The 22170-nt window shown below is 40.4% G+C and overlaps 1 protein-coding gene across 1 annotated transcript; it reads left to right on the top strand.

The window, feature by feature from the left end:
• Nucleotides 1-1131: 1131 nt before the first annotated feature.
• On the top strand, nt 1132-21462 carry LOC117822661 (ubiquitin-conjugating enzyme E2 E1-like). The gene is made up of 6 exons (XM_034697509.1): nt 1132-1262; nt 3841-4024; nt 7017-7067; nt 15081-15213; nt 19524-19671; nt 21180-21462. The coding sequence occupies exons 2-6, from the start codon at nt 3870-3872 to the stop codon at nt 21275-21277; spliced, it is 585 nt and encodes a 194-aa protein (XP_034553400.1). The 5' UTR covers nt 1132-1262; nt 3841-3869; the 3' UTR covers nt 21278-21462.
• The last annotated feature ends 708 nt before the right edge of the window (nt 21463-22170 follow it).

Raw genomic sequence — 22170 nt, 5'->3', positions numbered from 1 at the left:
CAGCAGCCACATTAAGACAATTACAAAGTCAGCCTACTATCACCTTCAGAATATATCAAGGATTAAAGGCCTCATGTCTCAGCAGGATGCAGAAAAACTCCTCCATGCATTCATCTTCAGCAGACTAGACTACTGTAACGGGGTCTTTACAGGACTCCCTAAAAAGTCCATCAGACGGCTGCAGCTCATACAGAATGCTGCTGCTCGAGTCCTAACAAGGACCAAAAAAGTAGACCACATCACTCCAGTTCTTAGATCCCTACACTGGCTTCCTGTCTGTCAGAGAATAGACTTTAAAATCCTGCTGATGGTTTATAAAGCACTGAATGGTTTAGGCCCAAAATACATTGCTGATCTGCTACTACTTTATGAACCACCTCGACCTCTGAGGTCATCAGGTACTGGTCTGCTTTCAGTCCCTAGAGTCAGAACGAAACATGGTGAAGCAGTGTTCAGTCATTCTGAAAGCTGCAGGTCTGCTCCAACTCTCACCTCTTTTAAATCAAAGATTAAGACTTTTTTATTTGCCACTGCCTTCCTGCCTTAGATTATTTTAACTCACTTTAAATTAAAATTTTCATGTAATTTCTAATATATTTCTAATTTTCCTTTTCTTTTCTGTTTTATTATATTTGTCATTTTAATTTTGTTCTTTTATGCTTGTCTTAGTGTGTCCAATGCTTTAATGTTTTAATGTAAAGCACATCGAGTTGCCCTTGTGTATGAAATGCGCTATACAAATAAAGCTGCCTTGCCTTGTTCTGTTTTAATTTCATGCAAACCCAACATCAACAAGAGTTTACAACAATTAATATAAAAGCTTATTCAAGATAAAATAGTACATTCAATAAATCATAGAGAATAGGGTTAGAATCTCTCTGTGGTGTGTGTATGTACAGGTCTGTCTCTCTATCTATCTATCTTGATGGTGAAATATTGGATTAAATATCTCATGTCATTTGTCATAGTTCACAAGTTCAACCTCCTGTTGCAACATTATTCTGTGTGCAGTCAAACTTGTCATGAGTGTGAGCTGTTCATGTTTTAAAATAAGACATATTCACTAAGTCTTATTGCATGTGCATGTGTGCATGTGTGATTAATGTAGTTTAAAACTCCTATGATGTAGGCTGTTAGTGTTTCCAGAGTAGGACCGGTGCTGCACAGCCCACTGCAGCCGCGGTAGGCTACTTCCGTACCGCAGAGGGCGACAGGCACCAGCCAGCCGAGACTGTGGCGGAGGTCCAGACACAATAGACTGGGTAAGTTTGATCAGCGAGCAAAATCCATGATCTGAGGTCGATATTTTACCGAGCTGTGTGAGTGTCCGGGTCGGTGTGCTGCCTGTGGTTGCTCCCAGGTGAAGTCTGGACCCGGTTAGTCGCTTCATACGCAGCAAAGAGAAGCAAACAAACGCAGGGAAAACGGGCCCCGGCTATGTGCTGGAACGGATCGGTTCCTGGCTGCTGCCTTTTAAACGAGTCCTTCTCCTTTTTAAAGTCTTCTAATACGTCCTAGACTCCCATGTTTAACGCCTCCATAACCTTAATGTTATACGTGTTCACAAAGACTAACTGTATCTGTTCTATCCACTGTGGTAACAGGGCTCTGTGTTCACTTGTTAAGGATGCTTAGCAAGCAGCTTTACACCACGCCATTCCAGGAAGTAGTCGTGTCCCTTGAAGTCGTTGGGGCCTGAGTGTTCGCTGCCATTACAGCATTTCGCCTAACCTCGCGCTCGCCTGTTCTCTCTGCTCACTTGTTGGCATGTATTTGGGAGTCTGTACAACCTTAAAGCTTTCCAATGTGGAGCTCTTTTATTTAAAATGAACCATAAAGATAGAGAGTATTTGAGCCACCAGCTTGTTCGCTTTGAGCAGCGAACCCACCGCTCTGAACACACAATGAATGGGGGCGAATATTCGTGCGCGTCAGTTCGCTTTCAGTGGAAGACGTCTGACTGATGTGTGCCTCTATTAACAGATTCACCCCCTCCACCATGTCATCATCATTAATTAAGGACATAGTGTTACAGTGTGAAGCAAAACACTCTAATGAGAGGCAGTTTGGATTCACAAGACTCCTAATTGAGAACAAGTGAGGTGGACTCAAGTTTAGGGGATTTGTTCGCTGCCACTTTCAGTTGTGGGGGCCACCACCACCAACACATTTAACTAGCTAACACAAACCAGTACTTAATTACCATGTGTCAGTGTGCACTTGACTTCATTATTGCTACAAGATAAACTCAAGCGGCAACCTCCAGTCTAAAAATATGAGTCCAATGTGTAAGTCCTAAAAACTGCAGTTCATCAAGTGTCCACTAGAGGCTGGCTCTGGAAGCACCGGAAACCACATACACACCAATTCAAAAAAGACGATCTTTACAGTAGAAATAAACATGTTTACAACCTGGTACAAAAGACAAATGTAGTCTGGATAGCTCGTGTCACGATCGGCACACATTGGCCACGGTTACATGATGTTTTTTAATTCAGAATTAATTATTCAGAATTAAATAATTCGGATTTAAAGTATTCTCCTTCGTGTTTACATGGAAATAGTAATTCCGAATTGAGGTTTACATGGAAAACACGTTTAATCGTCTTTATTCAATTCCTCTTAAGGTCTGGGGGTTGGGAAGGGTTCTGATTGGACAGGGGCGGGCGTGATGTATTTACGTCTGCAGGAAGAACACAGACTCCAGTTCCTGCTTCTTTTATTTTCGGTTTCAACATGGAAGACCACACATTAAGTACAACTTTCACTTTGATTTTGATTATAGTTTTGAATAAGCAGCTTGACACAAACATACTGCTTCACTTTCGTCAGCTGAGGAGGAGAAGAGAGATAGAGGACCGGAGAAGGGAGGCAGAAGATCGGACTTTGACGAATCAAAGCCGGTTAGTGCAACAGCTGCTCTACCTCAGCCTGGAATATGTGCCCGCCAGTGCGGAATATGTGCGTCATCGCGACAGGACAAGGGAACAAGCATGCGCAGAACGACCGGGGTTACTTTAAAGCGGAATGAACGTAAACATGATAGAGGAATTATTCAATTCGGATTTAAAATCAGAATAAACCAGACACTTACTTCAGATTTAAGTTTAATTCGGAATTAGGTGTTTACAAGGTCATTTAAAATCTTTTTAAAGAGGATTTAATCTTAATTCGGAATTAAAGAGGAATTAAAAGTCTCATGTAAACGTAGCCAATCGCTGGTAGCAGATAAGATTTGGATCAGAATAATTCAAACTTACACACCCCACCAATATATATATACTCTATTGGTGGGAGTTATTCTGAAATATTGACTATAATTTCATTTTGCATTGTAAACATTCCATAAGATGGTGCCATATCCCCATGCTTCGACAGTAAGATCACTATTTTGAATTTTCCATCACCTAAAAAACTTTGTGGCTCTATAAAAACTACGCAGGCTTCAGATAACTTCCATGCAAAACAACTCATTCTCTTATGATTCATATATTTATTTCAGAATTCAACAATCTCATCATTTTGACCTTCTATCTCCCAATTTTGACTTTTCTTCATGCTCTATTTATGACTTCTTCTGCCCTCAATCACAGTAATAGATGATTAGAAATATCCAAGTAGAAGTGAGTTTGTCTGCTTGTTATCAGCTGCTTATAAAAGATGGAAATGATTGTTTCTAAGTAGTGAAAGTTGTTTGTGAGTGATGGAAGCTCTCAGTAATGTTGGCCACTCAGAGGACAATTTAGCATCTGCTTGTTAAAAATCCTCCTGAATCAGCCCCACCTCTCACAGCTGTGCTTTGACTTATCTCGTGTCTTTTTGCTTTCCTCTCTGCCTCAGGTCCCGGCTCTTCTCCAATCCAAACCGGTATGTCGGATGAGGATTCGCGTGCCAGCACCAGCTCTTCTTCATCACCGCCTTCCTCCAGCCAAACCAGACAGAGGGACTCGCTTTGCAAAAAGAAACGGGAGAGCAAAGCCAGCATGAGCAAGACCTCCAAGCTGCTTTCCACCAGCGCCAAAAGGTAAAAATAAAACCTAAGACTGAAACAGAACAATCAGTCCTGATGTCTTCCTGAGTGTGTCTCACAATCAGGCAGGTTTGATTCCTCCAATATCACACTTCAAGCTAATGGCCTCCTGATGAATGTCATTCAGGATTTTCCTCAGGATAAAGCCTCATGAATACTTTCAACAATAATTAAATCAGACTGGATGCATTTCATAGTTTCTTTCATGAATATATTGACAACAGTGTTTCTCTTTGAAGCCACTTTGTCATACTTCCAGGGAAACTGCAGTGAAGTTGGATAGCAAACAAAAAGCATCAGTCATAAACGTTGAAAGAACATGCAGTGCTTTTTCAATACGTTCAGTACCCTGCTCAACATCTGTGCCAGATGTCATATAGGAAGAAAAACACCAGAAGATGAACACACAGACTTCAACAGACCATAACGCAGATCACAGATCCTCCTCAAACTTCCCCTTTTACCTCTGAAAACAGAACACAACCTCTCACCTCCTCTCTGCTTTTAAAGATATTAGACTGTTACTGCAATAACAGGAAATACATAACTCAGAGTATTTAAATAGATGAGAGGGATGCACTGATTCATTCATGAGATATGAGATGACCCAGGGGCAGAGCTGCATGTTTCTTTGTTATGTTATGTTGTGTTGGTTGTTTGTGGTCGGACACGACAAGAACAGTTAACACACTCAGAGACAGCTGCTTATCAAGAGAAGAGGCCATGGCTGGACCTAAGTGAGGCCTGATATAAACATATTTTCAAGTGACATTTCAAGAGGTTGTACCACAGAAATTATAAAACTTTTACATGAAGATATTTTTCTTTGGCTGTATGAGTAAAGTGAGATTTATTATACTTGAATACGAAGTTGTGTTGTTGGCTAAATCAGGGGTTCCCAAACTTTCCTGCCCACGACCCCCAAAATAGAGGTCCCAAAGACTTGCGACCCCCACTGTCCCTCAAAGTGATTTAAAGCTGGGGTTGGTAATCAGATTTAGATACACTTTTTGTCATACTGGTTAAAATGATCTTTATGTCCTGATGGCAATCATTACATGATGTGTTCCTAAAAAAGAGTGAAAAAAACCTGCTATCTACAGCCGGAGTGAACCTGGGAAAACACTAACCAATCACCGTGTTTTGGCTCCCCAAATTTTAAACCAATCAAATCCCGTCCAGCCGTTCTGCCCTCCTCCTGCGCGTACATTTCCCCGGCGTTCACTTCTCCGAGTCCCCGTCTCCTGCCTCTTCTTCCCCTAACTCTATTTATTGCCCCTCTCGCTCGTCCTCGGGCCTGTCCCCTCTGACCTGATGAGGTGCTTTGCTCAGGACTGTAGTCCGGATCAGAGTCTAAAAAGCTCTCACCAACCAGCAGAATAATTAATGACGTTCAGTAAGTCCTACAGAAAATATATATGTATTGTAGCGTCTGTCCGGATGCTGTAGTGATGACGAGCCAATTCGTGAACACGTTGAGTTTTAATAACCGGTCACTGTCGGCCGTGATCACGCCAACCAACAAAACAACAATCAATGTTTGAATGAATGAAGAACTTCTCCTCTCCTCTCTCCCGCTCACACACTCTACACCTCTCCTGATGCCTTCACTGACCGTCAACACTGTAGGAATTAAGAACATCTACACTGAACACGTTTAACAAACAGTAGATCTGTTACAGTATTATATATGTGTTATAACTTTTCTCCTGATATCGTGTCACCAGTACAACTGGATAATGCTAGCATGATAGTTGTGAGTGCTAACAGCAGCCATGTTTATTTGTGTTTTTAACTTTCACTATGATAATGTTTTGGTGAGGACCGGTTTTGAATCAGTCACCATCATATGGTCGAGAATCAGCGGCGCTCGTGCATGTGAGCAGGGGGGCGTCGTTTTGGAGGAGCTCCGAGGGAGGAGGGGAGGGGTTAGACGGAGTCCTGAGGAAAAGCTACATTCAAAGTCATGCTGGTTTTCCGAGACTACCAACCCCAGCTTTAATGTGGCTTCATTTAGCCAGTCTGTAGAAATCTAGCCTACCTATATGAGCATGTGTCTGTGTTTCCTGTGCTGTTATGAATTAACCCACTACTACTGATGCTTATGATAATTCACTGTTCACTAACCCTAAACTTAGGAGTTATCTGGCAAAAAGAAAGGCAGAAAACTCATTACATTTTCTATTTTTAAGGTTTTATTTCAAGTTTAGCTTCTATTTTTTGCCCATATTTAATAATAATAATAATAATGCATTTTATTTAAGGGCACATTTCTTAGCACTCAAGGTCCCCCTACAGGGCTGAGTTAAAAAAAAAAACATATACTTAACTTGTCTTACTTACATATGTTTTACTATAATGGGTAAAATGTACTATTTTTAGATAACTTAAAAAAAAACACAATCTGGAAGACATCTCACGACCCCCCAGGGGGTCCAGACCCACACTTTGAGAACCCATGGGCTAAATAAACCCTAGAGGTAGTCATTTAATATTTTTAACGTGTTTTGAAATGATTTTACTAAAGAGTTACCAACATATTCTAATTTCTGTAAAAAAAAAAAGAAATGGCTGAAAGAAGCTTTAAGCTCTATGGAGGGTTGTTTTGTGAATTTGTTCTCATGCAAAGACACTTCAGGGATGTTTCTGCAGATAAAAATGCAGATTTTATTCTTTCTCTGGCACAGAAAGGAAGATAAATGAAATAAAAACCCAACTAAACATTTAAAAAATGTTTCATAAACATCAGTATCAGCCCTGGATCTCATCAACAATTCAAAAAGATTTATGATCAATACAAATTTGAATGACATGCCATGATAATACATTCATGTTCAGCATGACAGGTGACAGGTCTAATTCTACTTCTTCATCTTCTTCTTCTGATCATGATGATTGACTGGAATTTAAAGGCATCCATGTGAGAGTCATGTTTGAACTCTTTCATGTTTAACAGTGACTGACTTTGATTTCTGTGTGTGTGCAGGATTCAGAAAGAGCTGGCTGACATCACACTGGACCCTCCGCCAAACTGCAGGTGGGTGAAGTTCTTTCATGAAGCCTTCTCTCCTGACACAGATTTTAGACCTACAACTACAATAACACCTCAACTCAAAGTTAAAGCTCCTTTATTCAACTTTTTGAAAATGACATTGTTGATTTTGCGTTTATACCTTCTCATCAGTATTCCTCTTATGAGCCAAAACCAGCAGATAGGGTCTTGTTTCTCACTCTCATGTGTCTCAAGTACTATCAAGTAAAGATCCAGAATTCAAGTGTATTAATATCTTTGTTAATGGAGTCCTTTTTGGAGCTGAGGAATCGTCACAGCACCTTAAAACTCATCGTTAAGGCTGCAAAAATCTGCAGTTTTGACGTTTTCTGAGGTGTGAAATTGTCTCATGTTCATTTGAAGACTAAATCAAATTTTCCATGAGCTCAAAAAATTAACAATATTTAAAAAAGGTAAATCAAATAATTGTTGTTTCCAGGAACAAAGCAAACCTTTAAAAGCTCTTTCTTGTCGTGTATGAGGCAGCTTTTTTTGAAACCATAATCTGAAAATGTCGTGTTTTTAGGGGTTATTCTGGAAGATATTGAGCAGATAAATCAGTAATAAGAATAATAATTTACTCGTGATATAAAGCATGAGGACTTTGGTTAGACTGACCGTCTGCAGCTCGGGTTTTCTGTAGTTCCAGGATTTGAAAGATTATCTTTTAAAAGTGGACGGTCTGGGTTCAGGCTCCCATCGCAGCGGGCGTCCTCCCTCCTGCTGCGTCCCGAGGCGAATCACCGAATCTCCCCCTGCTGCCGGCACTGTGCTGCAGCTGAGCCTGACCTTTGACCTCTCAGTGAAAGGAGGAAAAAGAAAAACAGTAGACTGGCTCAGTAGATCAAACGGGCTACCTCAGGCCACAGCAGACCAAAAATCAACACCGTCTGGATGTTTGCTGCTTACTGGGAAAGAAAAAAATCTGCTTCCTATTTATTCTCCTTCAAAAAAAAAGAAACATGCCGTCTCTGCTTTAAGGTTTTGTTGTTTCTGCTGCTGACATTTCTCTCCAGACTGTCTCTCATGTTTAAAACATCAGCTTCTGATTGTGGAAAAAGAAACTCACGATTCTGTTCTGTCTACCTGTCACCGTACAGGCAGCAATCTGTCCGTCAGTCTGTTTATAGAGAACAAGCTGTTTGTTTGCTGCAGGGAAGCACATGACATTTACAGATGTTGTACTTCAACACATAGAGCGCCTGCTGCTGGATCTGAGACAGAAAGAGGCGTGCAATTATCTCGTTCAGGATTTCAACAACGATGTGAGGATACACAAGAAATATCACACCAGACCTGTGTTTGCAACATGTCGCTCCTGGATCAGACACACTTTATTCCACTAAACTGCCATCAAATAATCTGAGGGTGGCTGATAGATTAAGCTTAATCTGGCTGCATCTAAATTATGTGAAAGCATCAGACCTGCAGCCAACAGAGACGATGTACACATACAGAAAACGTTGCTTCCAGAGGCGTTTCTATTCCAGTTTTGGGGGTGCTGAAGCTCCTCTAAATTGAATCCCAGCACCCCTAAAATTTAAGAGATTTTTGATTTTGTTTTTTTACTGTATCAGTCCCTCCAGGAAGTTGCGATTTCGCGATCGCAACTATCAACGCAAATTCAACCAATCAGCGCGATTTTTTCGCGTCCTTGCAATTTTATACAATCACCGCAACTTTCCCGCAACTTTGACCAATTACCTTAACCTCAGCCCCTGTACGTCATCGGTTTTGTTATCAATTTGACTTCCTAGGAACATAAACGTAAGTCCTCACTTGATCGGCACTTTTCAACAACAAAACACGCACAGAGAACGGGTGAAAAGAGAGGACAGCAGGCAGGACAAGTGACGATGACAACGTTGTTATTTATAGATTGAGAGGCTCAGTGTTAGCTTGGTCTCTACCTGCAGCAGGTGTGGTTTATGAACCAGCTCTCCTCACCTCCATGCATCTGTCTCATCTTCATTGATGATTTTTACGGTGTGCGTTAGTGACAGAGACACACCCGGGGGACGTCTGTTTACTATTTGAGGTTTGACGTTATTGCCGCTCTCACCGTAAAAAGCTCCCGTCTACAGCTTGATTTAATCCAGTTTGGTGATACATCAGACACCTTTAGTAAGTTTTGATCAACTCCTAATCATCAAAGATGCAGATTCACTTCAGAGTGCCGTGAACTGCCTGTCAAGTGCCTCTGTCACTGCGAGGTGCATTCAGGGACCGTCGTAAATGTAAAATAAACAATCACAAAAAAAATCCCGCGAAATCCTGGAGGGACTGCTGTATGTCCTTTTTAACAAGCTAGAAAAGTTTCAAACCATGCAGCACTTGGTTGAAACGTAATATTTTAACAACACAAATACAACAGCTCCACCGTGTTTTACAGGTTGTGCTTTGCATTTCAAATGAAAGTCCAAAATTTCACTCCAATGTCAATTTTTGGTATTTTTTGTACTCACTATAGGGGGCTGGTTTACTCCAGAAACATAGGCTCCATACTGTTTATGTATATGTTGAGGAGCTGCTGTATCAACATGAGTTCCCCAGACATTAGGGTTATCATATGTTTCTTTAAGATTCCAATCCAATCAAGATTTCTCTTTTGCTGTGGCTCAGCATTTAAATAACCTTTATCAGATTTCATGGTTTAGTCACAGACTTTCCCAAAAAGTGTTAGACTTTTCTTTCACAAATGTGGGAATGAAATTGCATTTAAATGTACAAGACAGTGAAATGCATCTTGCCCCGCTCAGCACCCCTAAACACCCGATCCTAGAATCGCCCCTGGTTGCTTCCCAACATAAAGATCATTTTCTGATGTATTGTGATAAAACTAGACTTTGTGAGGTGTTTATAATGGATGTCCATAATGTGTAATGTTTTCAGAGGACGATAAAGACAATATGGATAAAGAGAGGAGGAGGAGAATCGTTGATTCAGTAAAAAAAAAATATTTTTACTGATTTTCTTTTTAATAAAAAAAAAAAAAAAGCCTTGGTCACATGACTCCAGCAGTCGAGCGGTCCTGCTCCGTGTTGCGTTCCGAAAACGTAACCAGTGGGTGTTGACGGGCCAGAGAGCACGGAGCTGGAATTCAGCGGATTGGAGACGGACCGGTCATTGATCTGGTGGAAGTCCTGTGTAAGTGCGCGCCCCATATACAGAGGCTGCAGCTCTCGTCGCAGTGTCTGCAGGTTCAATTCCAGCCTCGTCCATTTGCTGCATGTCCTCCCCCGCTCTCCACTCCCCACATTTCTTGCCTCTCTTCAGCTGTCCTATACATTAAAGGCATTAAGTGCCCAAAACTATAACGTTGCAGCAATGTTTCTGCAGCAATTTATTAAATCAGTGTGGCCATTAGAGAGAACCTAGGTTTAAGGCACTTGCATACTTGCTTCTGCTCGTATACAGCCAATAGTTTGCAAACAATTTTTTACATATCTTTGGAGGTAAGCAGTTTCCTCTATCTGCTGTCTTTTTGCGAGGCTAAGCTAACCTTTTTGCTCACTGTAGCTTTATTTTGAAGCACACAGGCGTAAGAGCTTCTCATCAGACTCTCACATAGAAAGCAAAGAAGTGTGTTTTCTAAAAGTGTGACAACAATACCCCAAACCACATCACATCAGAATCCACCCCTGCTCACTTCTCAGATGATGCACCTCTCCAAACGTGGAGATGAGCTGCAAAACGGCTGTTTCTGAAGCGCTGTTTTGAAGCCAATGGTCAGCGGGAGCCATATTGGAAATGTGAAACTCAACCAAACTTCTGTCGAGCTAGTGTGAGGTAAAGAGGCGGGGTTTGAGCCTCCTAGCCAACAGCTACAGTGTTCCCGCCTGTCAATCAAGTCAGTCATGTCCTTAAATGGGCAAAACTCATAGTAGTAATATCTTCTGGAACGTTGCGTTGTATAAACATTCACCCCTGTACAGTGTGTGCCGATAGAGAAATTAGCTCTTCAGACCGATGCTTACATTTTCAAAACGCCACTTTCCATGAGGGCGGGAGGAGAGGATTTTTGGTGTGAAGTGTCTTTTTGCACAATGTAGGAGTCATTTCGGCCCCTGATTAACTGTAAGCATTGTTTCCGCTTCTTAGAAGACAAAAACGAGGACACAAAACACAGAGAAATCCATCCCACTCATGATTCAGCCGTGTTCAAAGATCTGTAAATTCCCGTCTTACATCGTGAGGAATGAAAGCAAAGCTTTGAACGACAGTCACAGGATGATTCGTGGTTCCCTCTGTATCATGACTGCACTGAGATTATGTTGTTCTTGGTTAAATTAATGGCTTAAATCATGGGATTAGAGATGGATGACTGCAGCTGGAAGTTCTTACAATGAAGGACAAAAGCAGCAGCAGGTTTCAGCGACAGGCTCGCGCCATTTAGGCAAATTCATAATGAAACGCCTAATTACAACAGTGAAGTGTGACAGCTTTAAATACGACCTGCCCAGAACATGATGGATTAAAAGCCAGGTTGAAATGAGTTCCTTGTAGTATGTGATAATGTATTTAATGATTACAAAGAGGTTCAAGGTGTGAAATGTGCTCAAATTTAACCTGTTGTTATTGTAGAAGTTATATTAATGAATCAGGAGCAGTGGTTGCACTTTTCCTCCTGGTTTTGCATCATATAGTTTGAATTTGATTATTGTGCAGACTGCTTGTATTCACCTGAGACGGTTATGTTCAGAGTATCATCAACAGTGTGGGAAGTGCTTGAATTTGGTGCACGTCATTTATTTTGTGAGGAAATTAACTTATTTATAAAAACCAGGTTGAAATAAAACATGCCAAAAAAAGGCCTCAATTGACACCATCAAAAGACTGTTCATCACTTTCATTAATGACAAAGAAAAGTATCAAATCCTCCCATTTATTAAGCTTTCAGTCAGAAGTGTTAAACAGAATAATTGAAACTATTTCCACCAGTAGCATTAGGTTGTGATTAGCAGTTTGTTTCTGTGTATCTTCTAAAGTTAGCTGTAGCGATTAAACATCATCAACCTCGCCTGTAGGCATCAGAATTACTTAGTTGTTCATATTTTTTTATAACTGTCGGTCTGAAATGTCGATCATATCTTGTTTCTAAAGGCTGGTTTATACCTCTGTGGACCCAGACGTGAGCACCACATACTTCTGCGTCGATGTGTCCGTGTCGCGCAGCAATACTCTGCTGAAACGCTTGAGGGCAGTATGGTCTCTCTGATAGTTGATCGCTTGTTTCAGGCGCCGCTACGATCTCTGTTTACTTTTCCACAGCGATTCAGAGCGTGTTCTGTTAATCTACAGCTGATACATATTGCTGTTTATCATACAGACATGATTACAGGGACGAATAGAGAGGAGATGTCGAAGGAGATGAAATACACGGCGGATGTGCTGAATCCCACAAGGGCTGTAAATGCGGGGAATACAATGCTGCTGAGTGGACCAATCACAGGGCCTGAAGTATAAATGAGGCTTAAGCTGTAGCCAACGAGCCTGTAGCTATGCATAATGGCTACTGCCATAATGCTATAATGGTCTACTACCTGGATGTAAACAAGCACAGATGATAGATGGTAGCGTGGTGTGGTTTGGCAGTAATTTGTTCTTGAAAATGGAGATGAAGTCGTATGTGTCTGGTTGGACTCCCCTATGACCACTGGACCAGAGTAATGTGGAACCAGCACAGGTATGTGGATGTTAACCTGCAAGGAGGCACAAAGGCTGATGGTGCTAGCTCTGCTATTGGTTGTTTTTTTGTGTTCGGTTTGAACGACAAGGACATTAGGCGACATCCCTAATACGGAATATAGGGGTTGTTTCCAAATAATAATAATAATAATAATAACTTTATTTGTATAGCACCTTTAAAACCAATTGTTAAGTGTTTTGACAAACGCAGCATGGCAGGATTTGGAAGACTAAATAAACCTTTGACAGACACAGAGGAGTGTAGGAATTCTAACAATGCAAAAACAAAATACAACGCAAAAGATTTAAAGAACGCAAATTATACAGAATTAAGTGGTGAGACAGTAGACCAATACATCATTGTTATAGAGGTTTTTCAAAAAAAAATGAAAAGTAAATAAAAGCATTAAAGGACAATAAAAAGGTTTCAAGAAGATGTCACATCAGAGAAAAAAGAAAAGGATTGATTAAGAACATTAAAATAATAAATGAAAAAAACAAATAATACAACAATAAATAATCAAAATGTTTATTTTATTTATTATTTAAAAGGACCATGCATATTAATTAACACTTCTGTAATTATGCTAGAGTTAGCCAAAAGGCTAGTTTACGTCCGTAGTCCATTGCCAGATGTTAAAAAGGCTCCCTAAAAAGATCAAGATTAAACAAAGATAAAATAGTGTAAAATAAATTAAAAATAATTAGTTAAATAAAATAAATAAATAAAAATAAAAAGCAGATAAAAGGGTGAAGTCACATAAAAGCAAAAGGAAAAAAGGAAGCATGAGCGCACATAAAATAATAAAACTATAAACAATCCCATAAAAATGTTAATTAGTTATATAAAAAATAAATACATAAAAATAAAAAGCAGATAAAAAGGTTGAAGTCACAAAAGCATAAGAAAATAAGGAAACATCACCACTGTGTGAATATTTAAAGTGCTTTTGAGAAGAGATCATTTCACATGACCTTCATTTTGCAGGATTAGGTCCTGCTTTATTTCTGATAAACAAATGGAAACACCTCAGATACAAACCCCAGTCTATGCCCACTGATTCTGCATTTTTATGTAGAAACTGTAGAAACAGAGATTAGCTTTTATGTGAAGTTGTGCTGTGGTAACTTAAAGCTGTTTAAAGTCTCATCTTGAATTAATTCCCTAAAACGGTTGCTGCATCTGGGTTTAAACGTAAACACCATGACGCTTTAGTAGTGAAATGTTTGCACCAGTCTTCATAACTATATGTGATAAAGCTCAAACTACATCTCTGATATGAAACAGAAGATACTAACTGATCCTGATCCAGACTCCTGCATCTCTTTAAGTCCTGTCATAAACACAGACAGGACTTTATTGGTGCTTTGAGGCTGAGGGGAAGTGTGTGTGTGTTTGAATCATTAAAATCAACCTCTGTGAAGTCGACTCTTCTCGTGTGGTGGAAGTTTTCATCTGTCATTTCTTTTAAACGCTTAGTTAATGAACTTAAACTCTTCTCTCGGGGCGGATTTTCTGGAACTGAAACTCTGCCAAACACCAGCGTTAACGCTGATCTAAAAAAGCACAGCAGAGTGTAACATCTGCCCCCCCTGAAACCCCCTGAAGAGTTTGGATCAATACTATTACTATTATGTCTGGTATTCATGACCCCAAGGTGTTCTGGACCACATGTTCTGCATGTAAGAGGGATAAAGGCCGGTCTGCTCTGAGGGGAAATCAATACAGATTACAGACCATGACACATGGACACGTCTCTGAGGATCTGAAGCATCGTCTGAATGATGCACAAGGGACAAAAAACTTTCTTCATCCCACATTTAAAGGAAAATAAAATCAATGTTTCATGATCATTAATCCGAACTGATCGGATTTATTAATATATATTCAGATTTTTGAATCATGGCCGCTCTGGATCTCCTTTTGTTTGTCAAAGACAGTAAAAGACTTCCTGTAATGCTCCCCCTGTGATCCTCTCAGCGTCAGGTTTCATTGAGACGTCTTGTGGTGTAGTGATCTTCAGATGTGCCGTGTTTCTTTAGTTTGTACACAGAGCTCATGAACGACTCTGACTTCATTCATTTATTATTAATGCTCTCATTGATGTGACTTTTTCCCTGCGTCTGAAGTTATTTATCTGTAGTAGGAGAGAGTTTGTTGTTTTATTTCCTCTTGCCTGTACTGATTAGATGTCCGGTTATTGATTTTTACATGATGCATTTAATTAATATTAAAGATGGTCCTGATGTGTCTCTTTTTGGTTCTTCAGTTTGTGTTCTCTGTCATTGATGAAATGTTCCTCCCTGCAGTGCTGGCCCCAAAGGAGACAACATCTATGAGTGGCGGTCAACCATCCTGGGACCCCCGGGCTCCGTCTATGAGGGAGGAGTCTTCTTTCTGGACATCGCCTTCACACCAGACTATCCCTTCAAACCCCCCAAGGTACTGATCTTAGGACTATGTATTCCTATTTGACTCTGAACCTTCTCACTTTAAAACAGATGCTGACTAAAGTTTCCTAACCTGTGGCCCGTGATGGTTACATCAGTGTCAGTTTGTTGATGTCTTTAATTTGAACTCTTCATTCAAAACAGCTGAACTATACTATTTCAAAAATGTAAGCTGTTGAAAACAAAAGCATCAGGTCTTACAGGTTTAAAGGTTTCAGACAGGATTCATTAGAATATCTTCAAAAGAACTTGTTTTTGGTAGTTCTGTAAACTTTCATATGTTCTTCAGCCATTACATGGCAAGTGACATATTTCAAACCTTCTTTGTTATAACTCTGGGGATTTTAGTCTTTAGTGCATGAAAAATCTAGCGTCTCAAATTATGAGAATATTTCCTAAAATTAAATTTAAAAAAGGTTTTAAGATAAAGAAATGTCTGACTTCTGAAAGGTATATTCATTCTGACATTGTCTCTGGTAGAGGAGTGGCTTGATATGAGGAGAGGGGAAAGAGAGAAATAAAGGAGAGACAGAAAGAGAGTGAGACAGAGACAGGGAGAGAAGGAGGGAGAGTGAGAGATACAGGGAGAGAAAGACGGAGAGAGAGAGAGAGAAGAGAAAAGGGCTAAGAAAGAGAGAGAAGGGGAGAGAAAGACAAAGGGAGAGAGGGGAAAGAGATAAATAAAGGAGAGCCAGAAAGAGGGAGACAGAGAGGGACAGGGAGAAAGAAGGAGACATGGAGAGAGGGGGAGACATGGAGAGAGGGGGGGAGACAGGGAGAGAGAGGGGGACAGAGAGAGGGACGGGGAGAAAGAAAGAGAGAGATACGGGGGAGAAAGAAGGAGAGAGAGAGATACAAGAAGAGAAAGACGGAGAGAGAGAGGGAGCGTAGCTAAAGAAAGAGAGAAAGATACATGGAGATGAAGACAGAAAGAGAGAGACAGGGAGAGAAGGAAGGAGAGAGAGAGAGAGAGATACAGGGAGAGAAAGAGGGAGACAGAGAGAGAGCGAAACTAAAAAAAGAGAGAAAGATACATGGAGATGAAGACAGAAAGAGAAAGACAGGGAGAGAAGGAAGGAGAGAGAGAGAGAGAGAGAGAGAGAGTCAGGGAGAGAGAGGGAGACAGAGAGGGACGGGGAGAAAGAAAGAGAGAGAGATACAGGGAGAGAAAAAAGGAGAGAGAGACAGAGAGAAAGAAGGGGAGAGATGCAGGGAGAGAAAGAGGGAGACAGAGAGCGAGCGAAACTAAAAAAGAGAGAGAAAGATACATGGAGATGAAGACAGAAAGAGAGAGACAGGGAGAGAAGGAAGGAGAGAGAGAGATACAGGGCGAGAAAGACGGAGAAAGATACAGGAAGACAGAGGTGGAGAGAAAGATGAGAAAAGAGAATCAGGGAGAGAAAGAGGGGAAGAGAAAGAGGTTGGTGTGGAAGAGAGGGAGAGAGAGAAAGATGAGAGACCACTGAGCAGCAGTCCAGTTCTTTTCTTCTCAGCCCGGGTACCGTGATCCTGACGTCGTCTCTGGTTCAGGAGAGGCTTGATATGAGGAATGAGTCAGTTGTCTCTTTCCTGATGACGTCTGTGCGTCCACCAGTCTCAGTCCACTCCTCTCGAAGCTCTCTGAAGTCTTTGAATCGATTTTTCTTAACAATCCTGCGGTCATCTTTGCTTGTGCACCTTTTTTCTTTCACACTGTTCCCTTCCAGACAACTCTTCATTAATCTGCACTCTGAAGAGCTCTCCTGTTCAGCTGTCAGGTCAGCAGCCATGACTCTGGTTGTGTTCACTGAACTCGACTGAGAGATGAGCAGCTTTTCTTTGCTGTAGGACATACTTATCAGAATAATAGAAAAACACTTGAAACATTTGAGTTAATGTGAGACACTCTGGAGTTATTCTCATTCCTGTTTGTAGAGCTTCAGCTGTATTTAAAGCTTCCCTCTCCTCTTCCACGTCTGACCAAATTACAGCGCTCTAAAGCACACCTCAATTCACACGCTCACGTGAGAGTCCAGCAATTACACGCCGCACAACCTGCCCTAAATAACTCCCGTGATGGAAACTGCGTTGTCAAATCTGGCACAGTACATTCCGACCTGCTGCCCAACCCTAACCCCGACAATACAGGACTTTCTGGAAAACGTTCCCTCTGCTGTTTAGACACAGATCACATTCCTGAACGGATCCCAACTATGTGAACAAAAGACTCAAATGTTGCTGCTGTCGTGTGGTTCTCTTTTTTAATAACCGCTTCACTAAAGTCTAGACGTCCACTGTCCATAGATGTCTGTCTTTTCCCCTCATATTAAAAACCTCTTCATTGTTGTTTTATTTAAAATCCATATCAGTCCAGCTGGATTATTTGGTTGAATTAAGCTGCTTCATGTAAGAAATCTGCTCCTTTATGACGGTCATAAAAAATACAGTCAGCATCTGTTTTAATAAATCTCATTCTCAGTGTGATGAACAAACCGTGTCAGGGAGGATTGATACGAAACATAATAACCTTTAAAAACAGGAGGATGAATTCAGCCTGAATCATACAGGTCGGTTTGACTCAGACGCTTACCTCTGCGTATTAGAGAGAGAGAAAGAGAGGGAGATAAAGAAAGGGAAAGGGAGAGAGGGGGGGGGGGGAAAGAGGGAGAGAGAGACAAGAGAAAAGGGCTAAGAAAGAGAGATGGGGGAAAGAAAGAAAGAGGGAGAGATGGGGAGAGAAAGAGGGAGACAGAGAAAGATACAAGAAGGTGGAGAGATAAGAAACAAGAGTCAGGGAGAGAAAGGGGCAGGGTGAGAGATAAAGATGAGAGTGATAGGGAGGAGAGAGAGAGAGAGAGAGAGAGAGAGAGAGAGAGAGAGAGAGAGAGAGAGAGAGAGAGAGAGAGAGAGAGAGAGAGAGAGAGAGAGAGAGAGAGAGAGAGAGAGAGAGAGAGAGAGAGAGAGAGAGAGAGAGAGAGGGAAAGATACAGGAAGGGAGAGATAGAGAGAAAGAGATAAGAAATGAGTCGGGGAGAGAAAGACAGAGGGGGGCAAGAGGAGGGGAGAGAGAAAAGGAGAGATATAAAGAGGGAGAAGGACACGGGGAGAATGAGATAAGGGGAGAGAGAGAGAGGGTGAGAGAGCAAAAGAGAGAGAGAGAGAGAGAGAGAGAGACTGTGTGAGTGTGTGTGAGAATGGAAAGTCTGTGTGAGTGTAAACAGCAGCAGGAAGCAGCCTGTCGTGGAGTGTTGGTGTGTCTTTGGTTCACTCAGCCTTTAAACTCTGACGCTCTGAATGTGAACTGTTTGTTACTCAAGTCTGAATCTGTGAGCCCCCCCACCCCCCCACCCACACACACACACACACACACACACACACACACACACACACACACACACACACACACACACACACACACACACACACACACACACACACACACACCACAACTCCTCTTACTCCAGCTGAGAGTTTCCACAGCTCAACTTTTCCAGACTCGTGTTTTCACTTCCTCATGAGCGAGATCACGTAACACACAACTTGTTCTCCTGAATTTTAAACCATACTTAAAGGAAATCATTTATAACACATGCGTGAACAGGTAACAACAAAGCAAGCTGCCCTTTAAAGAAGGTATTAGCTGTTTAAATCAGAAGTACCTCCTTTTCACCACCAGGGGGCGCCCATACCCTGCAGATCACACACAGTACACTGTGTTATTTAGTGGCTGCTGGTTTAGTGATGCCAGTGAGTGAGACACTCAGTGTTTCTACTCAGTCTGAATATATGACAGGACTAAACAACCTTATGTTGTTTAATAGCTGATGTTATGTGTGCCAACCATAGACTGTATGATAAGGTGCTTTTTTAATTACTTCCTGGGCTTTTAACACCTTTTATTTAGAGGATAGGACAAGGAAAAAGCAAATAATGATACCACTTTAGAGCTGCAGAGATGCTGTGTATTACAAATGTTGTTTTTTCATTTTGCAAAGGAAACAGAGAGTCTATCAAATGTCCCACTTTTATAATTTTCTTTATCGTTTTTTTAGGCATAAAATAAAGATATATTAATCACATTAATCAAATCTAACAAAATAATTCTAACATGATCTCTTTCTAGTTTGTTGCAGCTCTAATTTAAAGCCATGCTAACACCTACACCTGTTCCTCCTTAGTGCATGATAAAGTCTGTCCTGAAGCATCAGATGTAACAGAACACGTAATGTTTGTTTATTTGTCATGGTTTATATCTGTCCGTGAGCAACATTGTGATGTATTTTTAAACCCTGACTCTAAACTGTCGTGCTCGTGTGTCTGCAGGTAACTTTTCGTACGAGGATCTATCACTGCAACATCAACAGTCAGGGCGTGATCTGCCTGGACATCCTGAAGGACAACTGGAGCCCCGCCCTCACCATCTCCAAGGTGCTGCTGTCCATCTGCTCCCTGCTCACAGACTGTAACCCAGGTAAGACTGAGAGAGGATCAATGACGTGAGAGAGCACCTGGAGGGACTTTCCTCACTGCAGGCTGATCCGTTGTTATCTGTCCATTCAAAACTGTGACTATATATAACTATATGTGTCTAGAATTCAACAAGTAGGTCGCCAAACTGTCACCACTTCAATCAGTCAATCAAACTTTATTTATAAATCACATTTCATACAAATAAAGTGCAATTACAGCGAATGAAAACAATAAAAAAAGAGCAAAAATTGAAATTAAGAATAAAGCAAAAACATATTAACATCCAAAAATATGGATTTTGAAGTCAAAATTAATGCACACCAACAAAAATAAAATATATGTAATTAAAAAAATTAAAGGTACAAAAATGATAAATAAATTAAAGCATTAAAATATTATTAACAATATAATATTTTTAAATAATTATCTAAAAGGATAAAAGTTAAAGATAATAATAATACATTAATAACACTAAAATTGAGTAGTTAAAAAAAAAATATATATAAATACAAAAATAAATACAAGAAGTTTCAAATCAATAAAAACAACATTACAATATATTTAAAAAAAAACACGAAATTAATCAAACATATAGAACAGGAGATTGGGCTCTAGTAAGATAATAATAATAATAATAATTAGAATAATGAATTAATAGCATTAAATCTGAGTAGTTAAATGAAAAAGATTAGTTTAAATCAATAAAAACAACATTAAAATATATAAGAAAAACATTGAATTAATAAAACATGTATAGAACAGGAGATAGGGCTCTAGGGGATACAAATGAAAGATAATGATAATAATAAGAAATGAATGGCATTGAATCCGACTAGTTAAATGAAAAAGATTAGTTTAACATCAACCAAAAAAACATTCAAATATATTTAAAAAAACATTAAATTAATAAAACTTGTATTCAACAGGAGATGGAGGCTCTAGGGGAGCTTTGCCATCTTCTCTTCCTGTTATCTTCTTCTCCTTCAGTTGAACGTTCACCCACTCTCTGGTCTGTCACCTTCATGTTAACGTCTAAATGGAGACATGAGGAACAGAAACACATGTGACACTCTTCGAGCTGAAGGGCATTTTGAGAAATGATGTGTGAGCCATCCTTTCAGCCTCACTGAGCACTTATCTGTGGTTTTACCGAACAACAGAAACCTGAGGCTGATGTGTGACATGCTGGTAAATGTAGTCGGTGCCATCTTGACAGGAAACTCTGCGTAATCCGGGCATACTTGTTCTATTTTACAGAATTTCTTGGTGTGCAAGAGTGAAAGCAGACGGGGAGTTTTTAAAATTTTTCCTCTGTGTTTGAACATGTGTGTGCTGCTGTATTAAAAGCATGTGAGTCACCTGTCTGATTTTAATCACCCACTCTGCTAATAACGACAGACATCACTGAAAGACTGATTCTGAGATGTGGAGGTTTAACTTGAGCAGAAGAAAATGTTGTAACCCTTTAGTGTCTGATGATTTTAACTTTGACCCCATTTTTCCACTCAGCTGATCCCCTGGTGGGAAGCATCGCCACCCAGTACACGACTAACAGAGCGGAACATGACCGAACAGCCAAACAGTGGACGAAGCGATACGCCACATAAACCCACTGAGGACGACGAGGGAGGAAGAGGAGGAGGAGAAGGAGGGTTGGGGGGGCTCAGGGTGGTCTGTGTTGGGGGGTTATTTGTATCTCAGATTTTTAGTACTTTATTGTCTGGTATATTTTTTGCTTCCTGATTAAGTTATCTCCGCAGATATGGTAATAAAGGAACACAATGGAAAGGAAGTCTGGTCCGCCTCTTTTTTATTTCCACCTCGTTAATTGCAGGATGAATTTTTGGATGCGTGCAATCCTTCTGGAAAAACAGCCATTATAAAACTTTGGGGACATCAGTGTGTGAGAGATTTAGGAATGGAATGCAATAACAATAAGAGTACTATCATTCTTGCATAACACCCTGAAACAAAAATCCTGATGTTATGGTCTTTACCGAAAGGTCTGTTTATGGAGTGGGGTCCATGTTTCTACAGTAGCTGAGAATGGAAAAACATAACACTGGCACTGTTTCCCTTGGCTCTGTGGGTTCTTGCACATGCTTAGGGAGGGGAAAGTGATTCAGGGTGGATTTAGAATCAGACTTTAGCCCTTGATGTGGATTCTGAACATGAACAACACATATTTTCCTACATATAAGATCTCTATTCACAACTATGATACTAAATAACTTGTGTTTTACACCACTCAAAGATGGAATATGCTGTTTTAGCAAAGGTACAAGTACTACTACTACTAATAATAGTAATGCATTTTATTTATAATGCACTTTTCATTTCAAGAAATCTCAAAGTGCTACAGGTACACAGTAAAAACAAACTTGAACATTTCTTAAAAGGAGTACTTAAAATAAGTTTAAAGCCTCTTTTCTTTAAATGTTTCATAAAAGCATCCACAGTCTGTGGGGTCCTGAGATGGCTGGGCAGGGAGTTCCACAGA

Source organism: Notolabrus celidotus, chromosome 12, assembly GCF_009762535.1.
Source record: "Notolabrus celidotus isolate fNotCel1 chromosome 12, fNotCel1.pri, whole genome shotgun sequence".
Taxonomy (NCBI): domain Eukaryota; kingdom Metazoa; phylum Chordata; class Actinopteri; order Labriformes; family Labridae; genus Notolabrus; species Notolabrus celidotus.
The sequence above is the reverse complement of the archived record's forward strand: the minus strand, read 5'-3'. Positions and strand labels throughout refer to the sequence as shown.

Excerpts from the sequence above, each read along its gene's own strand:
- LOC117822661 (XM_034697509.1), top strand. The coding sequence starts at position 3,870 with ATGTCGGATGAGGATTCGCGTGCCAGCACCAGCTCTTCTTCATCACCG. Across the intron at positions 4,025-7,016 it reads CTTTCCACCAGCGCCAAAAG|GATTCAGAAAGAGCTGGCTG; the intron begins GTAAAAATAAAA and ends GTGTGTGTGCAG. Across the intron at positions 15,214-19,523 it reads ATCCCTTCAAACCCCCCAAG|GTAACTTTTCGTACGAGGAT; the intron begins GTACTGATCTTA and ends GTGTGTCTGCAG.